Here is a 19,937-nt window from a genome sequence, read left to right as displayed (position 1 = left end):
CAGCGCTGCTGTGACCGCTGCAAACCCAACAAATCCCTCAAAAGAAGGCTCCTGTATCAGCCTAGGTACCACTGATGGGCAGTTGAGAAACGCCCACAACTTGGGATTGCTCTTGTGACGACAGGGAAGGGCTCCAAAAAGGAATTTCATTTGTGAACCACTGCTTTGGTATCTCGGGCATTTTTTATTTTGCATTTCTGTTTTATATATCTTTGTTTATTGTGCTGATATTTCATCCTGCAGATTCATCTTGGATCATCGTTAAGGTTCCTCCCCAGCTTGCAGAGACGCCTCTGCTCATCATAAAAATCTATGGTGAAGTTTCAGATTAATTAAGAGCTGTAAATTGCAAAGCCAGATGTGATAATTCACATCTTTGCCCTTCAAAAAAAAAAAAAAAAAAAAAAAAAAAGGAAGACAAGGGGAACATGAACATGAAGCCCCTCTCGATTTATAGCATGGCCTCTCCACTCAAGATGTCGCATTTGGCCCAAGAAACAACACACACATGCCAGGGAGTTATGCTCAAAAAAACAGAAGCATCGCTCTCCTTTCCCAGTGCCGCCGGCTTGCTGTCCCAGTGAGGCCAGTGAGGATGCTGCCGCTCAGAGCACGCGTGCTCCAGCTCCACGTCCAACGCGCTGGGAGAGAGAATGCTGCGGAGGGCAACCTGCCAAAGGCGGCCCTGCCCCGGGGAGGAGAGGACCCTCGCTGCCCAAATCCGCCTGACCAAGCTCCGCTTTCTCCGAGCACCAGGGCAACGCCGGCAGGAGCGGATCTCATCCTGCCGCCCGTGCAGCTGCGGCGGTCCAGGCACCGAAAGGGGAAAGGCACGATTCCTGCCCGGGGCCGGGGACGCTGCTTTTTGTGCCCAAGGACACTCAGGCAGCCGTGACCACCATCTGCTCGCCGCCGGAGCAGGAGCCAGCTCGGGCTGCAGCGCATGGCCCACCGCCCCCCGCGCTCCCACCCCAGTGAGACCTGCCTGGCGCTGCACTCGCGCCCCTGTTTGGGAAGAAGGGGTGCTGTTTGGTTCCTCCCAGTCTCCAGCTCTCAGACTCGCCGCAGATCTCTTAATGCGTCTCTTGGCCAAGGGTTGGGAGATGACCCACCCCGGAGAAGGCGAGCTGACGCAGGCTGACAGACCCGCATCTTCTGCACGTGCGTAAACGCCAGACCCCAGCACAAGGGTGCTTATGTGCCAGCCCCGAACCCATCACTCTGGCTGGGAGTCAATCGAAATGAAGGAAACTGGCTCCTTCCAACGGGGAGAGGGAGGCACTGGGCCGTCATGAGGTCGACCTCTGCGGCATCGCGAGGCAGAAGGTGCTGCAGAAGCACCAAGCGCAGCACCTCCAGCTCTACCTCGCTCCGCTCCAGCACATGGCCTGGCCTCCCCATCCTTCCCCCACAGCAGTTGGCTGCGAGGATTAAGACTCATTTCAGACGAAGTTTTTATTATTTTCTGCTCTCCTCCTTTATTCCCAAACTCATTTGCATGACAAAAAAATTAAACAAAAGCTGCTTTTTGAGTCTCCGCTCATTACTCCCATTACATTTGTTAACATCATTATCTTCAGCTGAAGATGGCAACTATTATCAAACGTTGCAGAGCTTTTGTAGACCTCTTGCTATATTACTCCGCAAAATTGCTTTAATGCTTTACGCTTTTAGAGATTTTAAAATCCAGCTATAGCATTAGAAGCCGTAAAGAAGATAAAGTGCATCATTTGATAAGATGTGCGTTTTCCCCCTCTACGCCGGAATGTAAATACACGGCGGTAACACAGGACACCAGAGCTTTTCTCTCCACTGTGGCGATCCACCACGGATTCTCCGGTTTGACGTCGAGACTCACCGGTCTCTCTCTCCTCGGCAGCGCCTCCCTTCCCTAAAACACTTTCCGCAGCAAAAAGCATCGCAACGAGCTGGGGTTAAAAGGAACACCTTCCAAATACGGCACGGTTCAGATTTTTCCGATTTCAGCAGCATAAGTTTTGTCTGAACAGGAGAGGCACCCACGGCCAGCGGCTCCGGAAGCCACGTGGCGCTGCCGCGGCGGGGGCTGCCCGGGACCCCCCCAGTGCTCTGCCAGGGAAGGGGCTCCGTGCGCCGGTACTCAGCCACGGGGGACCAGTGCCGCAACAGGAGAGGCTTTGCCTGGTTTTAAACACTCATTACAAAATTGAAATTTTCGTTATAATTAAACACAAACCCCTGTAACTCTGAGCTACAGCCTCGGGGACGCAGCCAGCTCCCCAAACGCGAGCCAGGGGCTTTCTGCGTGCCCTGCGTAAAGCCAGGGAACGCGGATACTGAAAGCCGTTCCCCCAGCGAGCGCCAGCGCAGCGCAAGACATGGCGCACGGCATCTGCCCATCCTGGCCCCATCCGCCCTCGTCAGCCCTGCAAGGCACCCGGGGAGCGAGGGCACAGCCACCCCTGAGCGTGCCAGTGGCGGGGGCACAGGGCACACGCCCCCTCCTCGCTGCTCCCTCTGGGGCTACAGCATCTCCCACGGCACCTCTCAACGCGCGCCAGTACAGCGGCCGATGCCACAGGCGGCACGAAAGGACGAGACCTTGCTGGCGGTGCGGCAGGTTCCCAGCGAGAGACAGCAGCACCGCGTCCCAGTACCCGGCAGCATGACCAGTCCACAGAGCCCTGCTACCCCCTCCGCTAACAGTCCAGTGGGTCTAATTATGGGGGACACATCTACTGGTCCCAACACCTCTTGCTTTCAACTGGAAACCAGCACAGACAACCTTCAGAGTTACTGGTACCTGAGCTGAGATGCTATCCAGAGGGATGTTTTTAAAAAAGAAAAGAAGGAAAAAAGGACAAAAAAAAAAAAGAGCAAGGTAGATACAAGCTACTCGCCCCGGGACGTCCCAGCCCGGCCAGGCGCAAGCACGCAGCTCAGCAGCCGGCACCGCGCCGCAGCCCCGCTCCGCCGGCAGTGGGAGCTGATTGACGGCGGCCACAAGCAAGGTCAGCGCTCGATAGGCTTCCATCGATCCGCTAATTAAACTGAAGCGAAAGAAACATAATGAACGTAAAAGTTTACAACCTCTGCCATGGGTTGGGGTGCACGTGGAGCTGAGACAGCTCCGAATCAACCCAGTTGTCCTCTCCTAATGAGCCAGGACGGGCTGGGCCAGACCGGAGAGCCAGCCACCGCTGCTGAGCGGGCAGGACGCGCAGGGGCAGTCCTACCTGCACCACGAACAGTAATGAACACCAAATTGCCAAGGCTGAGGAAGCACAGAGATGCTAAACCCTGCCAGGGAGAAGTCAAGAGCGCGGCTCTCCCCAGACACGGGCCCAGGTGCGCTCGGGGGCGGCACGCGACGCCAGCAACCTGCTTTAACCACGCGCGGAGGCAAAAATCATCCCAGCCTACGACAGAAGTTCATGCTCGGTCGCGCGGCCCATGAGACCCGCACAAAGATTTCAATTATCGCTTTGTTTTCCATCAGGCTTTTGGTGTTGATTTGAGCTGCCCAAACAAATAATTACGCTCTTATCTCTATCACGCAGCAGCATTAGCCGCAGTTCGTCATTTTTAGCTCCTTTGTTTCGTGCGCTGTGTAGAAACGTATAAATAAAGAAGAAATTCAGCCATTTGTGTTTCAGAGGACACTGGCATGGCAAGGTGCTCTTGCCAAGACGGTGGAGACTGGCATTTGGTTGAATCCGGCCTCGGCTAGAACAAAAACTGCATCTCCAAAGAGCCCTCCCCTGCAGGAAAAAAACGCACGTGTGTTTTCAACAGCTTCTGGAAACGAGACTATCGGCTCCGCAGCGCTCAGGGTTCAGAAGGGAAGGCTCCACGTCAGCACCAGAATTACAAGTTACAGCGCTCCGACCTTTTCCAAGAGCTCCATACCTGCACACCCTTCCCGGCGATGAGAAAAAGTGCCGTTATCCAGGTGGATGCTAAGCCCACCTTCCCGGAAAGGCAAACATGAACAACTCCTTCCAAACTGCCCCCTTGCCTCTCCCACCACACGCACGGGAACGATGCTCAGAGCCGCTGCCGAAGACTCCCGGCGCCTGGAGATCCGATTTCATCCTGCCCTGGGGCGGCTGGAGAGCCAACGCAAAGGGGCAAACCCACCTCTGCGCTGTGCACTTTGTCTCCTTCCCTTCCCCAACCCAACCTTGGGCAGCAGAGCCCCCACCAAGCTTCAAGCAGATGTTATCCAGCTGCAAACCGGAGCCTCGGCACTCAGAGCACCGGAGGAGCCGAGCGGCTTTGCCGGACGGCAGGGAGGAATCCCGACGCAGGCATTACAAAGCCTCGCCCGCCATCGATCTTCTCTGGAGAGCCGGGACAGAGGTAACTATAACTCACAGGCAATCGCTAGATAAGACACGACAGGTTATGCCAGAGCCCTGCCAAGAAAGATCACGGAGACGATTATGAAGTTAATTCTTGACACCGTCAAGCGCGTGTCGTACACATCTTGTATGCAACAGCCATAGCTCTTGTTTAAACAACGGGACGTGCCAGGACGTCTGATCGATTACACAACCGCCGCGCTCAGGGAGCGGCACTGAGCGCGTGGAAGCGGGCCAAGAGGCAGCGGCTTCACCTGGAGAAGCCAGCAATAACCTCCCTGGAAGGAGCCGTGCGTCTCGCACCCTGACCGGCGGCAGGGGGGATGCCAGGCTGGGCGCCCATGAGCCAGCCGATCACTGGCCCTCGCTCAGGGGCGCAGGAAAGCATGGAAAACAAGATGTAGAAACACAAACGCTTCTACGTGCTCGGGAAGCATTTATGAAACCACAGAGTTAAACAAGGTGCTACAATTACAGGCACCCGCTGAGCGCAGGACGCCATTGAGTTCATATTATAACGCTGCAAATGAGACGCAAGTCAAATGGACACGAAGCGACACACGAGGCGCGGTCTCCAGCGGTACCACCAGCCTTCACTGCCTGCAGCGCGCTGCTCCTGCGAGATGCAAATGAGATCTGGTTGTGCGCAGGGAGAGGCAGCTACAAGCCATCAGCCGGGGTCTGGAGCAGGCTCCAGCGAACGCAGAGCCGCCGCTAGCGTGAGGCTTCTCCAGCCAGCTGCGGTCAAAATTCCCCAGCGACGGGGGAGCAAAGACCTACGCTTCCCCTAGACCAACACACCAATGGCCCCGGTGCTGACAGCCCAGTTCCGTTTGCCACCTTCCCCAGGACCCAACAGTTGTGCGAGGGGTCCACACCAGACCCTGACTTCAAGCAGAGAAGATTTGACCACGAGCCTGCACGCCTGGGGAGCCCGTGGCCATCCAGCGGAAGGGTGGTGGAAAACCAGAGAGGTGGTGGATGCCCCATCCCTGGAAACATTCAAGGCCAGGTTGGCCGGGGCTCTGAGCAACCTGATCTGGTTGGAGATGTCCCTGCTCCCCACAGAGGGGTTGGACTGGGTGGGCTTTAAGGTCCCTTCCCACCCAAACCATTCTATCGAAAGCATGGACCCGGCTGGTCGTGACGCACAAACAACAGGTACCGCTGGGCCACAAGAATTCAGTTTCACAGCTGCCTTCAGCGGAAAGACCCAGAACGGGGAACGGAGGCTCTGGAAAGGAATATTAAACGCCGCAGAAATAAAAGGTATTGCTCAAGAGAAAACATAACGAGGCTGAAACCCAGCATGGTGCAGCCTTCAGATGAAGTGGAGACGAGCTGCCAACGAATTGCTCCCTCTGAAGGGAATCGCTGGCTTTTTAAGGTGGGAGGGCACACAGCCGTCCTTCCTGGCCTTGCCGGACACCGCTGTCCGATCACGCCGCGGGAGGCGAGCCCTCGTTTGGGTGCTGGGTGCTGAGGGTGCTGGGGCAGGAGGACAGGAGCCGGGGCAGAGGCTGGAGCCCAGCCTTTCCGCGCGCCCCATTTCCTGGTGCTGTGGGTTATATGGGAATCTCAGTTTCCAGTTAAAAATAACACCAGTTTCCAGCCCTCGAAGGTGCAGAAAAATGCAGCCTCTAAAAAATTCAGAAACTGAAAGGCAAAGCAAATGAGTCCCAAATTTGTCTACGCTATAAACGTCAATTTCTTTTTGAAAGAAATGAATGTTTTTGATGAATGTTTTCTTGAACGCCTGCTTTTGGCAGTGCTGCCATCTGTGAAAAATCTCTGCCGCGCTCGCTATTAAGATTTCATTTCCAAGAAGAGTTCAGAGCCACTGTAATGAACGGTTAAAAGATCGTCAGGAGCCCAAAGGGCCAGCAGCCCGCTTCCCACAAGTGGCTCCTGTCACCTCGCAGAGCACCCCTGACTGATACGCCCGCAGCCGCCGGGCCACGCGCGGCTGCCCCGCAGCCCTCTAACAAGCAACGTTTGCGCAGGCACTTCAGCTGTCGGGCACTTAGGAGCCTAATCCCTATCGACTCTGAATGAGATTTATGCTCCTGAACGGCGAGCGAGCTCCTGAAAGAGGTCCCCGGGTCAGGTAGAGCCTTTCAGAGATTGCACCCGGCGCCCCAGAGCCATTTATTAGCCTTTTAACACCATTCATCACCAGCACGCACAAACTCTCGCCCCAGCAAGACCCCAGCCAAGCGCAGGCTCTCAGCTCTGCGGCAGCAGCCCCCGGCACCAGGGGCCACCAAGAGCCTCTGTAGCCGCTTCGTAGGATTCCCATGCACAAAGCTCACCCAGCACATGATATTTAGGAGCACAACAGCATTTCTTGCTCCATTCTAGCCTTGCACAAGCAGCTACCAGCTCCTAGCATGAGCAGCTACCAGCGCATCGTTTTCCCTTTGTGAGAGTCTGACCACCCCGACTACGCCGGAGACACCGCCGAGCAGGAGGGCGATGATCAGCGGGGTCAGAGCAGAGAAGGGAGGGGGGCGCAGGACCCTCAGGGTGTCCCCTGTTGTTTGTAGAGTGCTCTGGGTTCTTCCTCTCTCCTCCGCTCCGAGCCGCCTCTGTTTATCCCCTCAGCAGATTCAGCGGCAGAGCACTGAGCAGGCGTTGGTGCACGCGTGGCCAGTGCACGCAGCAAGGCTGCCAAGTACGTGTCCCGCTGGCGAACAGCGGTTCCCGGACAGCAGCACCATCCTGCTCCATAACAACCCTCCTGGATCCCCTCTCCAAGGTTGCGTTCTCACAGCTGTGTGCAGTGTGATTTCCCACAGGGACCATCGCTGAAATCCCTCACACAGCCTCCCTCAAGAAGGGGCCACCAAGAGCCTCCCTCAAGAAGGGGCCAGGGACACATCCAACCACGGACCGTGTCCCCCGGTCTGGCCCTCGAGAGGCGCAGAGCCCCAGCTCCGCTGGAGGAAGCAGCCCACCGCTCTTCAAGGCTTCGCTCGTGCCCGTGCCGCCGCGCGAGCGGCAAAGGCTCATCCGCCCAAGGAGCCCTCCCGCAGCACGGCGGCACCAAGGCTTCACGGCTTACAAAATGGAGTCCTGCAAGGGCTGGCGTATCGGTAGATCTCGTGCGTGACTAAATCAAGGGGAACAATAAGATCTTTTTCCAGATTCGGCAAACATCAGTATAATAAAAAAAATTAATTATATGCTTGAACACATGCACCAGAGCAATGCCCTGTATTTTCTCCTAATTGTTCTCCGAGCCTTACAGAGCCACATTTAAATAAAAATGAAGCAGTTATTTAAACCGCAATTAAAGATGGAGCAATTTATTTTTAAACCAGCGCGATCGTCAGCGGAGCAAGAGAGGAGCAAGGGGAGCGCAGAGGGATGGCACCCAGCGCCGCGCGGGGTGGACACCCCGGTCACCGCAGCCGCATTCCCCGCGCTGTCCCGCAGCTGGACTGGGACCTCAGCCCTCCTCGTCCCAGCGAGGTGACCACCGTCCCACACCCGGAGCAGGGAGCATCCTCCAGAGAAACGGGCTGCCACTGCCGGGAAGGGGGCTGGGGAGGGAGGAAGCGAAGCGACCACAACAAAAACCCACCCTCTCTTCTCCTAAGGCAGCAGAATTTATCAGCCTGCAGCCCTTCACATCTGTCTCCTCACACAAAATGAAAGAGGCTTTGAAAAACAGAGGAGATGAAATAAAGCCGTGTGTGTTGGGAAGCTGGCATCTCTGCCACTGTCACCATGGTAGGAATAATGACCGTGATTGTTTCTGCATCTGTGTATGCACACGGGGAGGAGGGGAGGCAAAAACGCACGCACCACCACCACCCCCCCTTCCCCGTGGGCCAGCGCCCCGGCCCGGGCTCCTGCCCGCTCAGGAAGAGCCATGAGCCTCCCCGCCGGACACAGCAGCGGGGACAGCACGAAGCAGCGATGACTTCAGCGCTGGTTCCTCTCCCTCCGCCGCCCGGCGCGAGGCCCCGGAGGCAGGTGGCTCGAGCGCGGGAAAACACGTGGAGTTTTGACCTGAACGGTTTTCACATCACTTGGCTCCGTCAGAGCCCTTGCTGCCGGCACAGCTCCCGGGGTAACAGGACCAGAGTCATCACCATCTTCGCTCCCTTTCATGACAGTTAAAAAGGGGGGTGCAAAGGGGGTCCCCTGGGTCTGGTAGAGCCCACCAATATGCCCCGCTGCTGCCAGACCGCTCCTCCATGCTCCTCCTCCTGCTCCCTCCGTTCCAGCGCCTCTTTCACAAAAGTCACCTCAACCCTCGCGCCAGAGCTGCTGCAGAAGGTCGTGCCCAGCCGGCATCACAGCTGTCGGCCCCAAAAAGGCACCCACCTCAGGGGTGCTCCCTGCCAAGGAGCAAGCAGAGCACGCAGCGGGCGCTCGCCGCCCTGTGCTCCCGGGGGCCTGTGCGCACTCCCTCCCCGGCGCTCATCACGCCCCTCACCGTGCCACCGTGGATCCTAAGCTCTCGGCAGCTCAGGGGCCAGTGGCACCGTGTAGGAAACGAACCTCTCGCTGGGTCTGGGTTGGGCGTCAGGCAGGGATTTACAGCCCACCTGCCTCCTGGAGCCACCCCAAACTCATCCCAGCCTCTCCGCACCGCTCGTCCCTTCCCTACGGCACAGCCGCTGCCCAGGGTGGCCGGAGATTCACACTTCCAGGTGGGCACAGAGATGGCAGCTCCGAGCACGACCGCTCCTTGGAGTAGCACTTCATGGCTCGGAGCGTGCCATGCCGAGTTTGGCTGGCGCTCCACCATCCCGCAGGGCCGGGAGCCGGGGTGAGGACATCACGTGGGACTGGGATGCCAAGCGCCGGATCAACAGCGCCTTTCCTTCTCCAAAGCCCTCCGCGTCCTTTCTTCCCCAGCCCGCAGAGGAAGCCGTTCCTCCCCAACAGCACAGCAAAAGCGGCCGACGGCTCTGGGTCGGGACGGCCCAAGCTCAGGCGGTCTCGGGCAGTTCTTCATTTCGGATCTGCTGCGCAAGTGACATCCATCCACGGAGCCATCTGCGAGCGTCCCCAGCCCGCCTCCCGCACACGGACCACGGAAGAGTCACCGGCACGCAGCCGGGCATCAGGAGCACGGGAAGCAGCCGACAACGCTCCGTCGTGGTGGCACCTGGACCACGGCGGCCAGGCCACGGCGAAGGGAGACCTGGGCTGTGCCGCTCCGTGGAGGCACCCGCAGCGGCCCGGCGCCGGCACCTCGCTGCTCACGGGCATTTTGTTTACTTGTTGTAGTCCCTTTCTTCTGGCGCGTGTGCAAGATCATCGCCAACGTGACTCTGCATTATCGGGGCTGTAATGAGTCCTTGTTAAAGTGGATTTGATGGAATAATTACATTCCAAAAAAACCTGCGGGAAAGCGCTCGCCCCTCTTAAAGGGCAGGATCATCAAACCTTCTCGCCACATTATTTGCAGTCACACCTTCTGCTGCATCTGCTCCTTTTAAAATCTCTAACTCCAATCTGATCTGAATATATAAATCTGAATTATCACAGCAAAAGGAGATGTGCTCACACCTTTTTTTTATCTGTTGCCATGGCGATTAGATAAAATTCACGCCAAGTCTCTGGGGAAGGATGAAATGATTTCAGACAGCATCTCACCCCACTTGGTGCGAATAACGCCTGGAGCCGCTTCCCTCTGTAACAGGTCTGGGCACATGTCGCAGCCAGGGAGGGTGGCGGGGCTGGGGAGAAGCCAGGACACCTTGGGAGATCTCGGGATCGGCAGCGGAAAAGGTTCCGCAGCACCCCCGGACAGGACAGGGCAGGACAACGCTCCTTCACATCACATCAGGCCACTCCGCTCCGCGCGCTGACCCATCCCAGGTAGAAGCCGTGGAATTCCAGCGAAAAGGCCAGCTCTTCTCCAGCCCCTGGCCCCACGGCCACAGCCTTCACGTCCGTGCCCACCGCTCTGCGCACGCGCCGGGAGGGAGCGGGGCAGGAGATGGCAGCAGCCCGGGCTCCCTCCTCTCCCAGGGCAAGCAGCCGGCAGCCACCAGCCCCACGCGACGCCGGGGACAGGGCAGGAGGACGGCTCGCACCCAACACTCCGATTCACAGGCTGCGTGCTGCCGGGCCCCTCGCTTCAAACCAGCCAGGGTTATTCCGCGTTCAGGAATAAAATAAAATAATGCTAACAGCCGGTAACAATCCCCAGAACCCATCTCCTGTCCGCAAACCATCCCAACGAAGACCAACGCACCAACACGGACTGCCCTCCGCCTCGCCGTGTTGATTCTGTCCCAGCTTCCTCCGCTAACAGGAGACCGACGTCCCCCAGAAGCAGCCCGCCGAGCGGCGGGACAATGCCGAATTATCCCGGTCCCGGCTCTCCTGCCCCTCGGATCGTCCCTCCGTGCCCCCCAGCACGCTCGCCACGTCTCGAGAGGGACTGCAGCGGAATTTGTGTGCGGGGACACTTCCAGTATTTTAGAGAGAAGCGTAACGGGCGGCAAGGTTCAGCAGAGAAGAGCGTGCATCTTTGAGGTGAACGGCCACACGTAACCGCGAGAAAGCTCCTGCAATTTTATTTCCCACATCACTAAATACTCTTTGAGATGAGTTTAAGAGTCCTGCAAACTGGCTCGGGCACTGCAGAGGACCGGACAGGAAGAGCAACACGGGGCAAACCGAGCTGGTGTCTGAACCACCACAAACAGGTTGGCTTGGGCATTTTTGAAACTCCTAAAAGGCTACTGTTCTATCAAGGACATACACAAAAACACACCTAAAACTTCACAGAACTCAGGTTTTTTTCCAGTTCCACCCATCTGGCAGGCTTTACGTTTGGCTTTCCAGAGAAAGGACTTTGTGGATACCAATGGCTAAGGACACCCAAGCACCTGCAGCCCTCAAAGGACACCTACCATCAGGGCTGCTGAGAACAGCAGCACCCTTAGAAGGGTCTGTACCTTGAGAAGTGCTGTATTCGGGTTTTTCCCAACACGACCTATCAAGTACCTGACACCGAAGCATCAAACAGCAGCTCAGCTCGGAGCCCGCCAGTCCAGCAACGCTTACGGCCTCCAAACCCTTTGCCCACAGCCTGGGCAACACGGGCATGGCAAACGCAGCGGCTTTCCCTTGCCGCCGGCGCGATGCCGTTACGCCCACGAGGAAACCACGGAGAGCCACCACCACCACCACGTCACGCCTGCGCACCCGAGCGACACCCACGTCCCAGCCCGGCACGCGGCCTCCCGAGGCAAATCCCGCTGTGCTCCGGGGACGCGCCTGCGCAGACACGCGCGGACGGCCAACACGCGACCATCCTCGGGGCCGCCCTTCCCACGCAGGACGGCGTTCCTGGTAGCGCGGTCCGGGCCAAGGCGGGGAAGGCCGGACACACCGACATCACCGAGCCGGCTTGGGTGCGGGCGTACGGGCACGCACAGGGTGGCAGGGTCGCAAAAGCCAAGTCGTGCTCAAATGAACACATTTCAACAACAGAGGAGGGGCCGACAGCTCTAAAATCCCCTCTTTCTGGTGTCCCGCGACAGCTCCCCGCATCACTCGGTCTGCAACCGGCAGCTGGAGTGCCCACCCACGGCGGATCCACACCGGCACGGCCACCGCACGGCCTGCGCCGCGGGACCTGTGACCACCGACATCAGCCGTGCTGCGCCCAAACAGAGAAGTCAGGGGCACAAAATTCCCATTTCTGTGCCACAGCCGTGGCAGCACCGTGACTACAGCAGCTTCAGTCGCATACACAGCGTAGCTCCCCCAAGACAAATCCAAACCACGCACGTGCCTGCGCGATGCTTCGCGTTACCCAGTCTGCAGACAGTGCTTTAAAAATTTAAAAAAAAAAAAAAGCTGTTTACCACACTGAGGTTTTAAACCGGTTTGTAGCAGGTGGAAAAGGGAGAGGGGTCTGCAAAACATCCCACCCAGCTGCGGTCCTCCCCCGTTCTCCCCCCAAAACTAGCATCAGGATTCATCAGCAATGGAGTCTGAAACCCCAGCGCGGGTGCGGAGCGCGACCTCACACGCCGTCCCCGCTCCGCGCTCCCGGGAAGCGCCGGCCCACGTCAAGCACCACGGCCCCGCGACGCGGGGCTGAGAACGAAAGGCAAGATTGATTTTGACGCGAGCGCCGGCAAAGCAAATGGCTTTTTGAGAACCCTGTAATTTCTCGGCAACCCTTGACTCCGCTAAACACACATTTTTCGGCTGCGGCACAGTTAGGTAGGCATTACACAAAACCGAGCCGCACTAACGATTATTTATGTGCGGGACAGCCTTCCATAAAGGATTTACCTCTGATTTCAGGGTAGGTTACAGCGTTGCCAAGTTAACCAAATAACGCCACTCGCCGCTAAAACCCCCTACCGCGCAGGGCTGCGCAGGCGCAGCGCACGTCCCCGCGGCCGCGCCGAGACCTCTCCCCGCGCAGCCCGCCGGTGCTCCCGAGGAGACACGCTTCCCAGGAACTTGGACGGGGGGAAAAAAGCCGGGCACGGGGACCGAAGGGAGCCATTCGGGCTCAGCGCCACGTCAGCCTTCCTCAGCCTCCGCGCCGTTCCCTCGGAACAGCGGGGACCTTCTCCTCCTCTTCCCGCTCAGAAGTAGGACAGAAGCAGAGGTTCAGCAGCAGCCAAGAAAACACCTTTTTTTGGTAACAGCCAAGCCAGTTTTAGCTCTAACATAAAAGCAACAACAAAAAAAAAGCTGCGGGCAGATACTATATTTGTAATCCAACGGCAAAACATGTTTGCTTGTGTTGACTCTGCACCGTAACACAATTTATATGTTCTGTCTTTAGGGTAATTATTGCTGTAGAATGTTAAAATCGTTCCACTAATTAAATCATCATATTAAAAGACCCACTGCCACAGCACACTCGAGAACAAGCCTGGGTGAGATCACGCAAGCGCAGGGGCAACAAACCTGCTGCCCGGCAAAGCGGCCACGCTCCACAAACAAGGATGGCGGGCACCGACCGCTCTGCTCCATCCCGCAGCATCCCGAGCAGCCGCCGCCTTTCCGGAAAGCTCCGCCAGAGCCGGCGAGGCACCGCCAGCCGCCAAGGAACGAATGCTGTGGGCTCTTGCGCTGATGGACTGCGCCGCACCCCACTCAAACGGGGTAGGAGGGAGCATCACCCCCCGAGCACCTCGCTGCCCCAGGAGCCGGGTGCCACGAGCAGCCGCCTGCCACGCCGAGCCCCGCGGGGCGCCGGGACTTACCGACCCGTCAGCAAACACCGCGCGCAGAGCATCCGCTTTGGGCAAAATCCGTTAATTCTCTGCGGATCCCCCCGGGGGAAAGCGGCATCGATTGCGTTACTACCAGCTTACACGTGCTGCGCAGGGCCGCCAGCGCTGCCGTCAATACGGGCTGTGAGGAGGGAGCCCAGAGGTCACCCCGCCACGCGAGGACACGGGGCTGGCCCCGCGCTGCTCCGGCGCCTGCGACCAGGCAGCAGCGCCGGAGCCCGCAGCACCGCCACGCCGCCGCACCGCGAGCGGTGTACCCGGCTCCTCTCTCCTCCTTGTCAGAGAAGCCGGAATATCCACTCGTGCATCATCCTGACAACAGGAAAACCAGCTCGGACTGCGGAAGCCAGGCACATGTGTGCTGTCACACTTAGGCCAAATACCCGTGAGCCCGGAGACGCACAAGGTGCCAGCCATGGCGCCAAGGAGACCCTGAGCACAACACATCTGCTCCCACCACCAGCATCTCCAGTACAAAGCCATAAGGTGGTCACCAAAAAAAAAAGCCTTTGCTTGGGCAGCACGGGCACAGACAATAAGCCAAAAAAAAAAAATAATACTCTCCACGACAGGCAGCTCACATGGCAAAGCAGGTCAGATGACCCAAGAGAACCGCGGCTCCTCTCTTACCTGGGACAATAGAAACGGTGTCTTTCTCCCAGGACACAACACTAACGTATTCCTGCACTGAAGAGGGGATGAGGCACTTGAAGACAGCCACGTTTCCACGCATCGACCTTTGGTCCTCCACCCGAACGGTGTACGGCTCCCTGAAAACTGTCGAGAAGAGCAGATGGTTGGTAGCATGACAGTGCTGGAAGAAAAACCACGCTGCCTTTTTGCTTTAATCCCACGTTTCCCAAACAAATCAACCCACCCAGCAAGCTGCTCCCATGCCAAACACTCAGCCCACCTTCCCGGGGAAGGCAGCGATTCTCCTTCGGAGGCCGCAGCCCGGCACGCGAAGGGGATGCTCAGCCCGGCTCCGGCTGCTGGGACCCTGCAACGGTCCCCGCGTCACCGCAGCCGCGCAGGCAGAGGCTCTGCAGCATCCCGAATTCAGGGCAGGGACCACGGGCACGCAGCAGCTGGAAGGTCCAACTCCCCGCCTGGAAGGGAACCATCTCTGCCGGACGCACGCCGAAAACGCAGCTGTGAGGCACCGGGAGAGAGAGCCCGTGACGCAGAGCCTGGCACCCCCCTAAAGCCACCGCGGGAACGTTTGGGGAAGCAGACGACAACTCCCCGAGCTGTGAGCCGTGTCATTCACCCGGTGCCCCGCAGCGAAGGACGAGGTGCGGTGCCGCGAGGACACCGGGACAAGCCTACCATGGAAAGGGACTCCAGGGCCAAAGCAGATTAGCTAGCAAAAGCCTCCTTAATCACAGGGAGCAGAGGTTTATTCACGGGCTTTAAAGGCCAGCGGGGACCGCGAGGAGCATCCAGCCCGGCCTCCTGCACGCTCACCACCGCCCCAGCCCGCAGCGGACCTCATGCACAGGCACCCGCGCTCGCCCCGGCTCCGACCCACGCTAGCCGGGGCTCCCTGCGGGGTAATTCCCACAAGGGCACACGCGGCCACAACCAGCAAACCTCACGCTTTCCACGGGCTAGGGATATCCACGTGCTCACCCACAGCTTTGCCAATGCTTCCAGAGATTTTTTTTTTTCCAATTCCTTACATTTTCAGCTGCATTTCATTTATTTCCTTTCTTTACACAGCTTTAATTGGCTTTACTGGGTTCATCGCCATTACAAGGCGCTGGAGAGGGACCGGGAATGTTCCACAACCGTTTCCAAACACCGTAAAGCTGAAGCGTTTCATGCTGGCACAGCTGGAGCCGCGCCGGCGGCCTCACGCACGCCCACAGCCCCCGGCACCGTCACCTCCGCGCCCGCTGCCGGGGAAGCCCGCACAGCTCCACCGTTTCAGTCCAGGTCAAGCCCAGTCTGCCCAGTTCCGCCGTGCTTACTCCCCCAGAAGCACCAGCAGCCCGCACGGGACACGGCCACGGGCCTGCTGCACCCCGGGGTTGGCCACAGCCCCCCCAGCGCCCCACGGGACGCCCAGGAGGGGAACGCTCCACGCCCCCGTTTATGACGCCCCATCTGCCGCCGTCCTCGCTTCACCCAGCTGCGGCTGGCGGGTAACGCGACCGCGCTGGTAAATAATTCACTCTGCGGAAGGGGGTTAATGCCCATTTACTCTGCTGTACAAGGTATTAAAATAAAAACCCCTGTAGTCACTACTGTCGCGTTCCCTCTGCTAGCCCCACTTTTAATAGGTTACATAATGAAGCCATTCCTGGGCTATTAGCCCTCCTCAGCCTGGTCAATAATTTACTATAATGGCTTCTGGAATCGGCTCGTTACCATATTCCTCCTTTCCTCCTCGCTTCACAGGCCCCGGCAGGCTGTGGCTAGATGCTACGGCGGGGACAGACGGGCCCGAGGAGGGACCCCGGCGCCCACAGAGCTCCTACCTGCTTTAACGCGGATGTTGGGGCTCCTGATTTTGCCGGCCGAGTTCTCCGCGGTGCAGAAGTAGTCGTTGTCGTGGATAAAGCTGTTGAAGGCTGATGGCGAGAAGGGGTAGAGCTGCAAAGTCCCATTGGCGTGGACGTGCCGGATGTGGGGCACATCGTAGATGTCGTCGCCCGTGGCCAGGTACCACCGGAGGACGGCGCTGGGCGACCCTGCTGCCGGGCAGGGGATCACCACCCCCACTGTGCTGGAGAAGGTGACCTGCTGGATCGAGTCGTTCACAAAGTAGAGGCTGGTTCCAACATCTTCGGCGTGCGCTGCGGAGAGAGCGGAGCCCACAGGGGCGGGGGGTTAGCGCCGAAACCACCGATCCCCACAGGCACAGCTGCCCCCGAGCCCGGTCCCCGGCCCCCGCGCGCAGCAGAGCGGAGGAGCTGAGGAGCATCGGTGCGTGGGCTGGAAGCGTAAAGGCCACCTTCACAGGCCAGCGCCCTTGCTGGCAGCACGGACCAGGGACCACCGGCACCTAACCAGGCGAGGAGTGGTACCCAGAGCATCCCCCTCAAGGCTTCCCCAGGCGGCTCCGAAAGCACAGTCCGACCGAGCCTCAGCACTCCCAACACCCCCGCACCATTCCCCTGCGAACTCCAGCGTCCCGCAGGCAGCCAGCCCCCCCGCGCCGCAATGCTGGCACGTCCAGCGCAAGCCTCCCCGGGCAGGGCAGGGATCTCTCCCGCTACCCCACCACCGCCTCCAAACGCTGTGGCAGCCCCCGCGAGAGGGGCAGGACAACCAGATTCAGTGCTGCTCCCCGCTCCCAGGCATCCCTGCCACCACCCACGCAAAGACCCAGAGACACACGGAGGGTTCAAGGCAGAGCTCGCGGCCGCCCAGACGCCCAGGAGCAGCTTCCAGGGCACCGCCAGCGCTGCCAAAGAGCGCTTCCACTCTCCGAAACGAGGGAAGGGACCTCTGCACCCAACTCCTCCGCTCCCTCCTTCCCGCTCTCCAGGACCACGAGCTCCCCCTTCCCAACTGAAGCAAGATGGCCTATAAATAAGGCTGAGGAGGCCCCCAGTCGCTCGGATCCGTTTTCTTTTTTTAGCCACACTCTTTCCCAGTGGGCGGAAGGACAGGGATACAGAGAGCGGCCCTCGGCGGCTGTATTAATAGCTCTGACTGAGAACACCGCACGTGGTGCCGCAGAGCCAATAAGCAGATCACTACCGTGCCGTCAGTTCACCACGAGTCATGGGGGACCCTCCGCGACCTCGATTCCTTAACTTGGGGAGGAGGGGACAGGAGCAAGTGGGGGAGAAGGAAAGCCTCATCCGCACGGATCGCCTCGCCTGGGCTGCGAGGGCGAGCGCACCGCGGCTGCTGGGCTGGTGAGCATCCCCGGCCACAGCCACTGGCACCTCCCCGTGAAGATTCCCTCAGCGCCCGGCAGCGGCGAGCGCCTGCCTCAGCCCGCTCCACGTCCCGCTCAGCCAAGTCAAGATGGGAAACCCCAAAACACCTCATCCCTTCCCAGAGCGGAGCCCTCTCCACCCTCGCTGGATGGACAACCTCATCCCAGCTGGACGGACCACCTCGCGCCTCTTTCAGCACCTGTGAAATTGCAGGCGAGAGCACCCAGTTCTTGCTCCCTGTGCGCTCTCCACCAAATCCTCCCCTAAAATGACCAAGTCCCCTCCTTTGCCACTCAGAGCCCGGATGTCCCACATCAGGGGCATCGCATGGCCAGAGCTGCCCAACCCATCCACGTGATGGATCAGCCAACTAGCGAGGTCCCGCACTGCCACCACACGCAACCCAACAATTAGCTGACTCGCGAGGCCACCACACGCAACCCAACAGATTTATAGGTCAAGAAAGCATCTCCGCACACCCCCGGGCAACCAGCACAGGTAGAAGACGACAAAGCCACTGGTTTTCCCTCCCTCACCGGCACGTGCCAGAAGGCGGCTGGACCAGAGGAGCGAAGCTCTGCGGAGCTACGGGGCCACCGCAGATGTCATTTTGTGACATCTCCAGGCTGGTTTGTCGCCGTGAATCAGCACTTCCCTTCATCGAGAACGGCGCGGTGCTTCTCCCAAATACACGAAAGAGGAAAAAAAAACACACGCTTGCAGGCGGAGGGAGGAAAACAAAGCACACACAAGCAGCAGCGCGCTATTTGTGGCAACGCCTGCCGCCCGAGCGAAGCAGAAGATGGACCCAGGGCACGTGGCGTGCGAGGCGCGCAGCAAGAGCCACCCTTCACCCATCCACCACCCGCTTTGGGGCAGGGAGAGCCGCCGTGCCCGGTGTCCCAGGCCCCATCCAGCATCCGGATCCCAGACCGCGGCCGGGGAAGGCTCCCGCTGCAATAGAGACCGGAGAGCCGCTGCGGTCTGGCAGGGAGACATCGTCTTCCCCGGAAGCGACCGGGAAGGTTTAGAGGCGGGTGGGTGAGGGGCTGGGGCGAAGAGTGGAAAAATACCCCATAAACAGAGAAATTCAGGTTACCCGTAGAGCTTTTTCAGGTCAAGGGGGAAAAGGGATTTTCAATAGAAAACGGGAGTTACGGGATTGGCAATAGTTATGTGACAGACGCATGGAGTTAAATCCACATAATCTCCTTTACCATTTAGCGTGGAGCACCATCCTAATGCCATGTTTCATAAAACTGTCTCCAAATCACCCAGAGAGATTAAAAATTTCGAAATAGCCCTGCAATATTTTTAAACCAGAAATCACCACGCACATCTGGTCAGACGTGCTGACCCTAACCTAAATATCGAGGGCGTTCACGCACACGGACCTGAAGAGGGGCGGCTAGAGCAGCCGAAACGGAGCGGCTTCTGGCAGGGAAACGCGGCGAGGCCGGCGCGCGGCGGCAGCTGGAAGCCCAATGCTGCCCAGCTCCCTCCGAAAGGCGTGCATTTTAAGTTATCAGAGCGCAATCTTCTTAAATTGTAGTAAATTATAGCCCAGGAGTATCGAAATATTAAGATGCCCATCCGAGCTGGGAGAAGCAAGTAATTTCGCTGCCATCCCTCCAGAACATTCACTGGTTTGATCGCCGGACTTTCCGAGCTCCACCGCCTCCAGCAGCGCAGCACGCGCTCACCTGCTCCAACGACCGGCTACGGCACAGCGGCTGGGAACCCACCCCACGGTCCCTCACCCGGGCACGTGCTTCTGGAAGAGGTCCTTCTCCCACCCCACTGGCAGCCCCTTGCCCAAGACCTCCCTTTTGAGCTTCCTCCAAGCTCTCCTCTTCAGGAGGCTTTTAACGGCCTTCCTCCTAACGAAGGGAGCGACCTTGGAGCTGACAGAGCCCGACGCGACATCTCTGAGCATTACGGAGGCGGCGAGAGGAGGCCAGAGGCACGAGGCTGGTGGCCCTTCCAGCGGGTGCACGGGCCCTGCCCGGAGCGCAGGGCAGCCGCACGGGATGCCACCCTGCCACGGGGGCTTTCCAGCCCCAAGCCGTGACTCCGGCCTCTCCCACCTCAGGGACCGGTCTCGGAGGGTGCAAACGGTGCCACAAAGTAGAGCTACCCACACAGCGGCTGGGTACCCACTACAGCACCTTCCCCGCCCCAGCGCTGCATTTCGGCCGCGGCAGGGGTCCCACCCTTGCAGTGCAGCCCCTCTGGCCCGAGCACCGTGGTCACTCCCGTCATCGCAAACCGAAGAGGCAGCGAAAGCGAAGGCTGCCTCCAACCCTCTGTGGGAAAGGGCATCGCCGAAACGCGCCTGGAGCGCCAGCCGCCTGCTCCTGGGTGCATCTGCGTGGAAATGAAGGCCTGAGCCACCCCAAGCTACTACAACAGCACCCAGGCAGAGGCTGGAACCCTTGCATGTAATTTTAAAAATTGAA

At 58.9% G+C, this 19,937-nt stretch overlaps 1 protein-coding gene across 1 annotated transcript in view; it reads right to left on the bottom strand.

The window, feature by feature from the left end:
• Positions 1-19,937, bottom strand: part of DSCAML1 (DS cell adhesion molecule like 1) — a 91,213-nt gene that overhangs the window by 67,649 nt on the left and 3,627 nt on the right. The window contains exons 2-3 of the mRNA XM_086766094.1: positions 16,066-16,383; positions 14,213-14,359 (exon numbers count right to left, since the gene is read on the bottom strand). Of these exons, the coding sequence (XP_086622220.1) occupies positions 14,213-14,359; positions 16,066-16,383 (465 nt within the window). The remainder of the gene's footprint in view (positions 1-14,212; positions 14,360-16,065; positions 16,384-19,937) is intronic.

This window comes from Chlamydotis macqueenii, chromosome 24, assembly GCF_036417535.1.
Source record: "Chlamydotis macqueenii isolate bChlMac1 chromosome 24, bChlMac1.mat, whole genome shotgun sequence".
Classification (NCBI taxonomy): domain Eukaryota; kingdom Metazoa; phylum Chordata; class Aves; order Otidiformes; family Otididae; genus Chlamydotis; species Chlamydotis macqueenii.
Note: the sequence above shows the minus strand (reverse complement) of the source record. Positions and strands in the feature narration are given on the sequence as shown.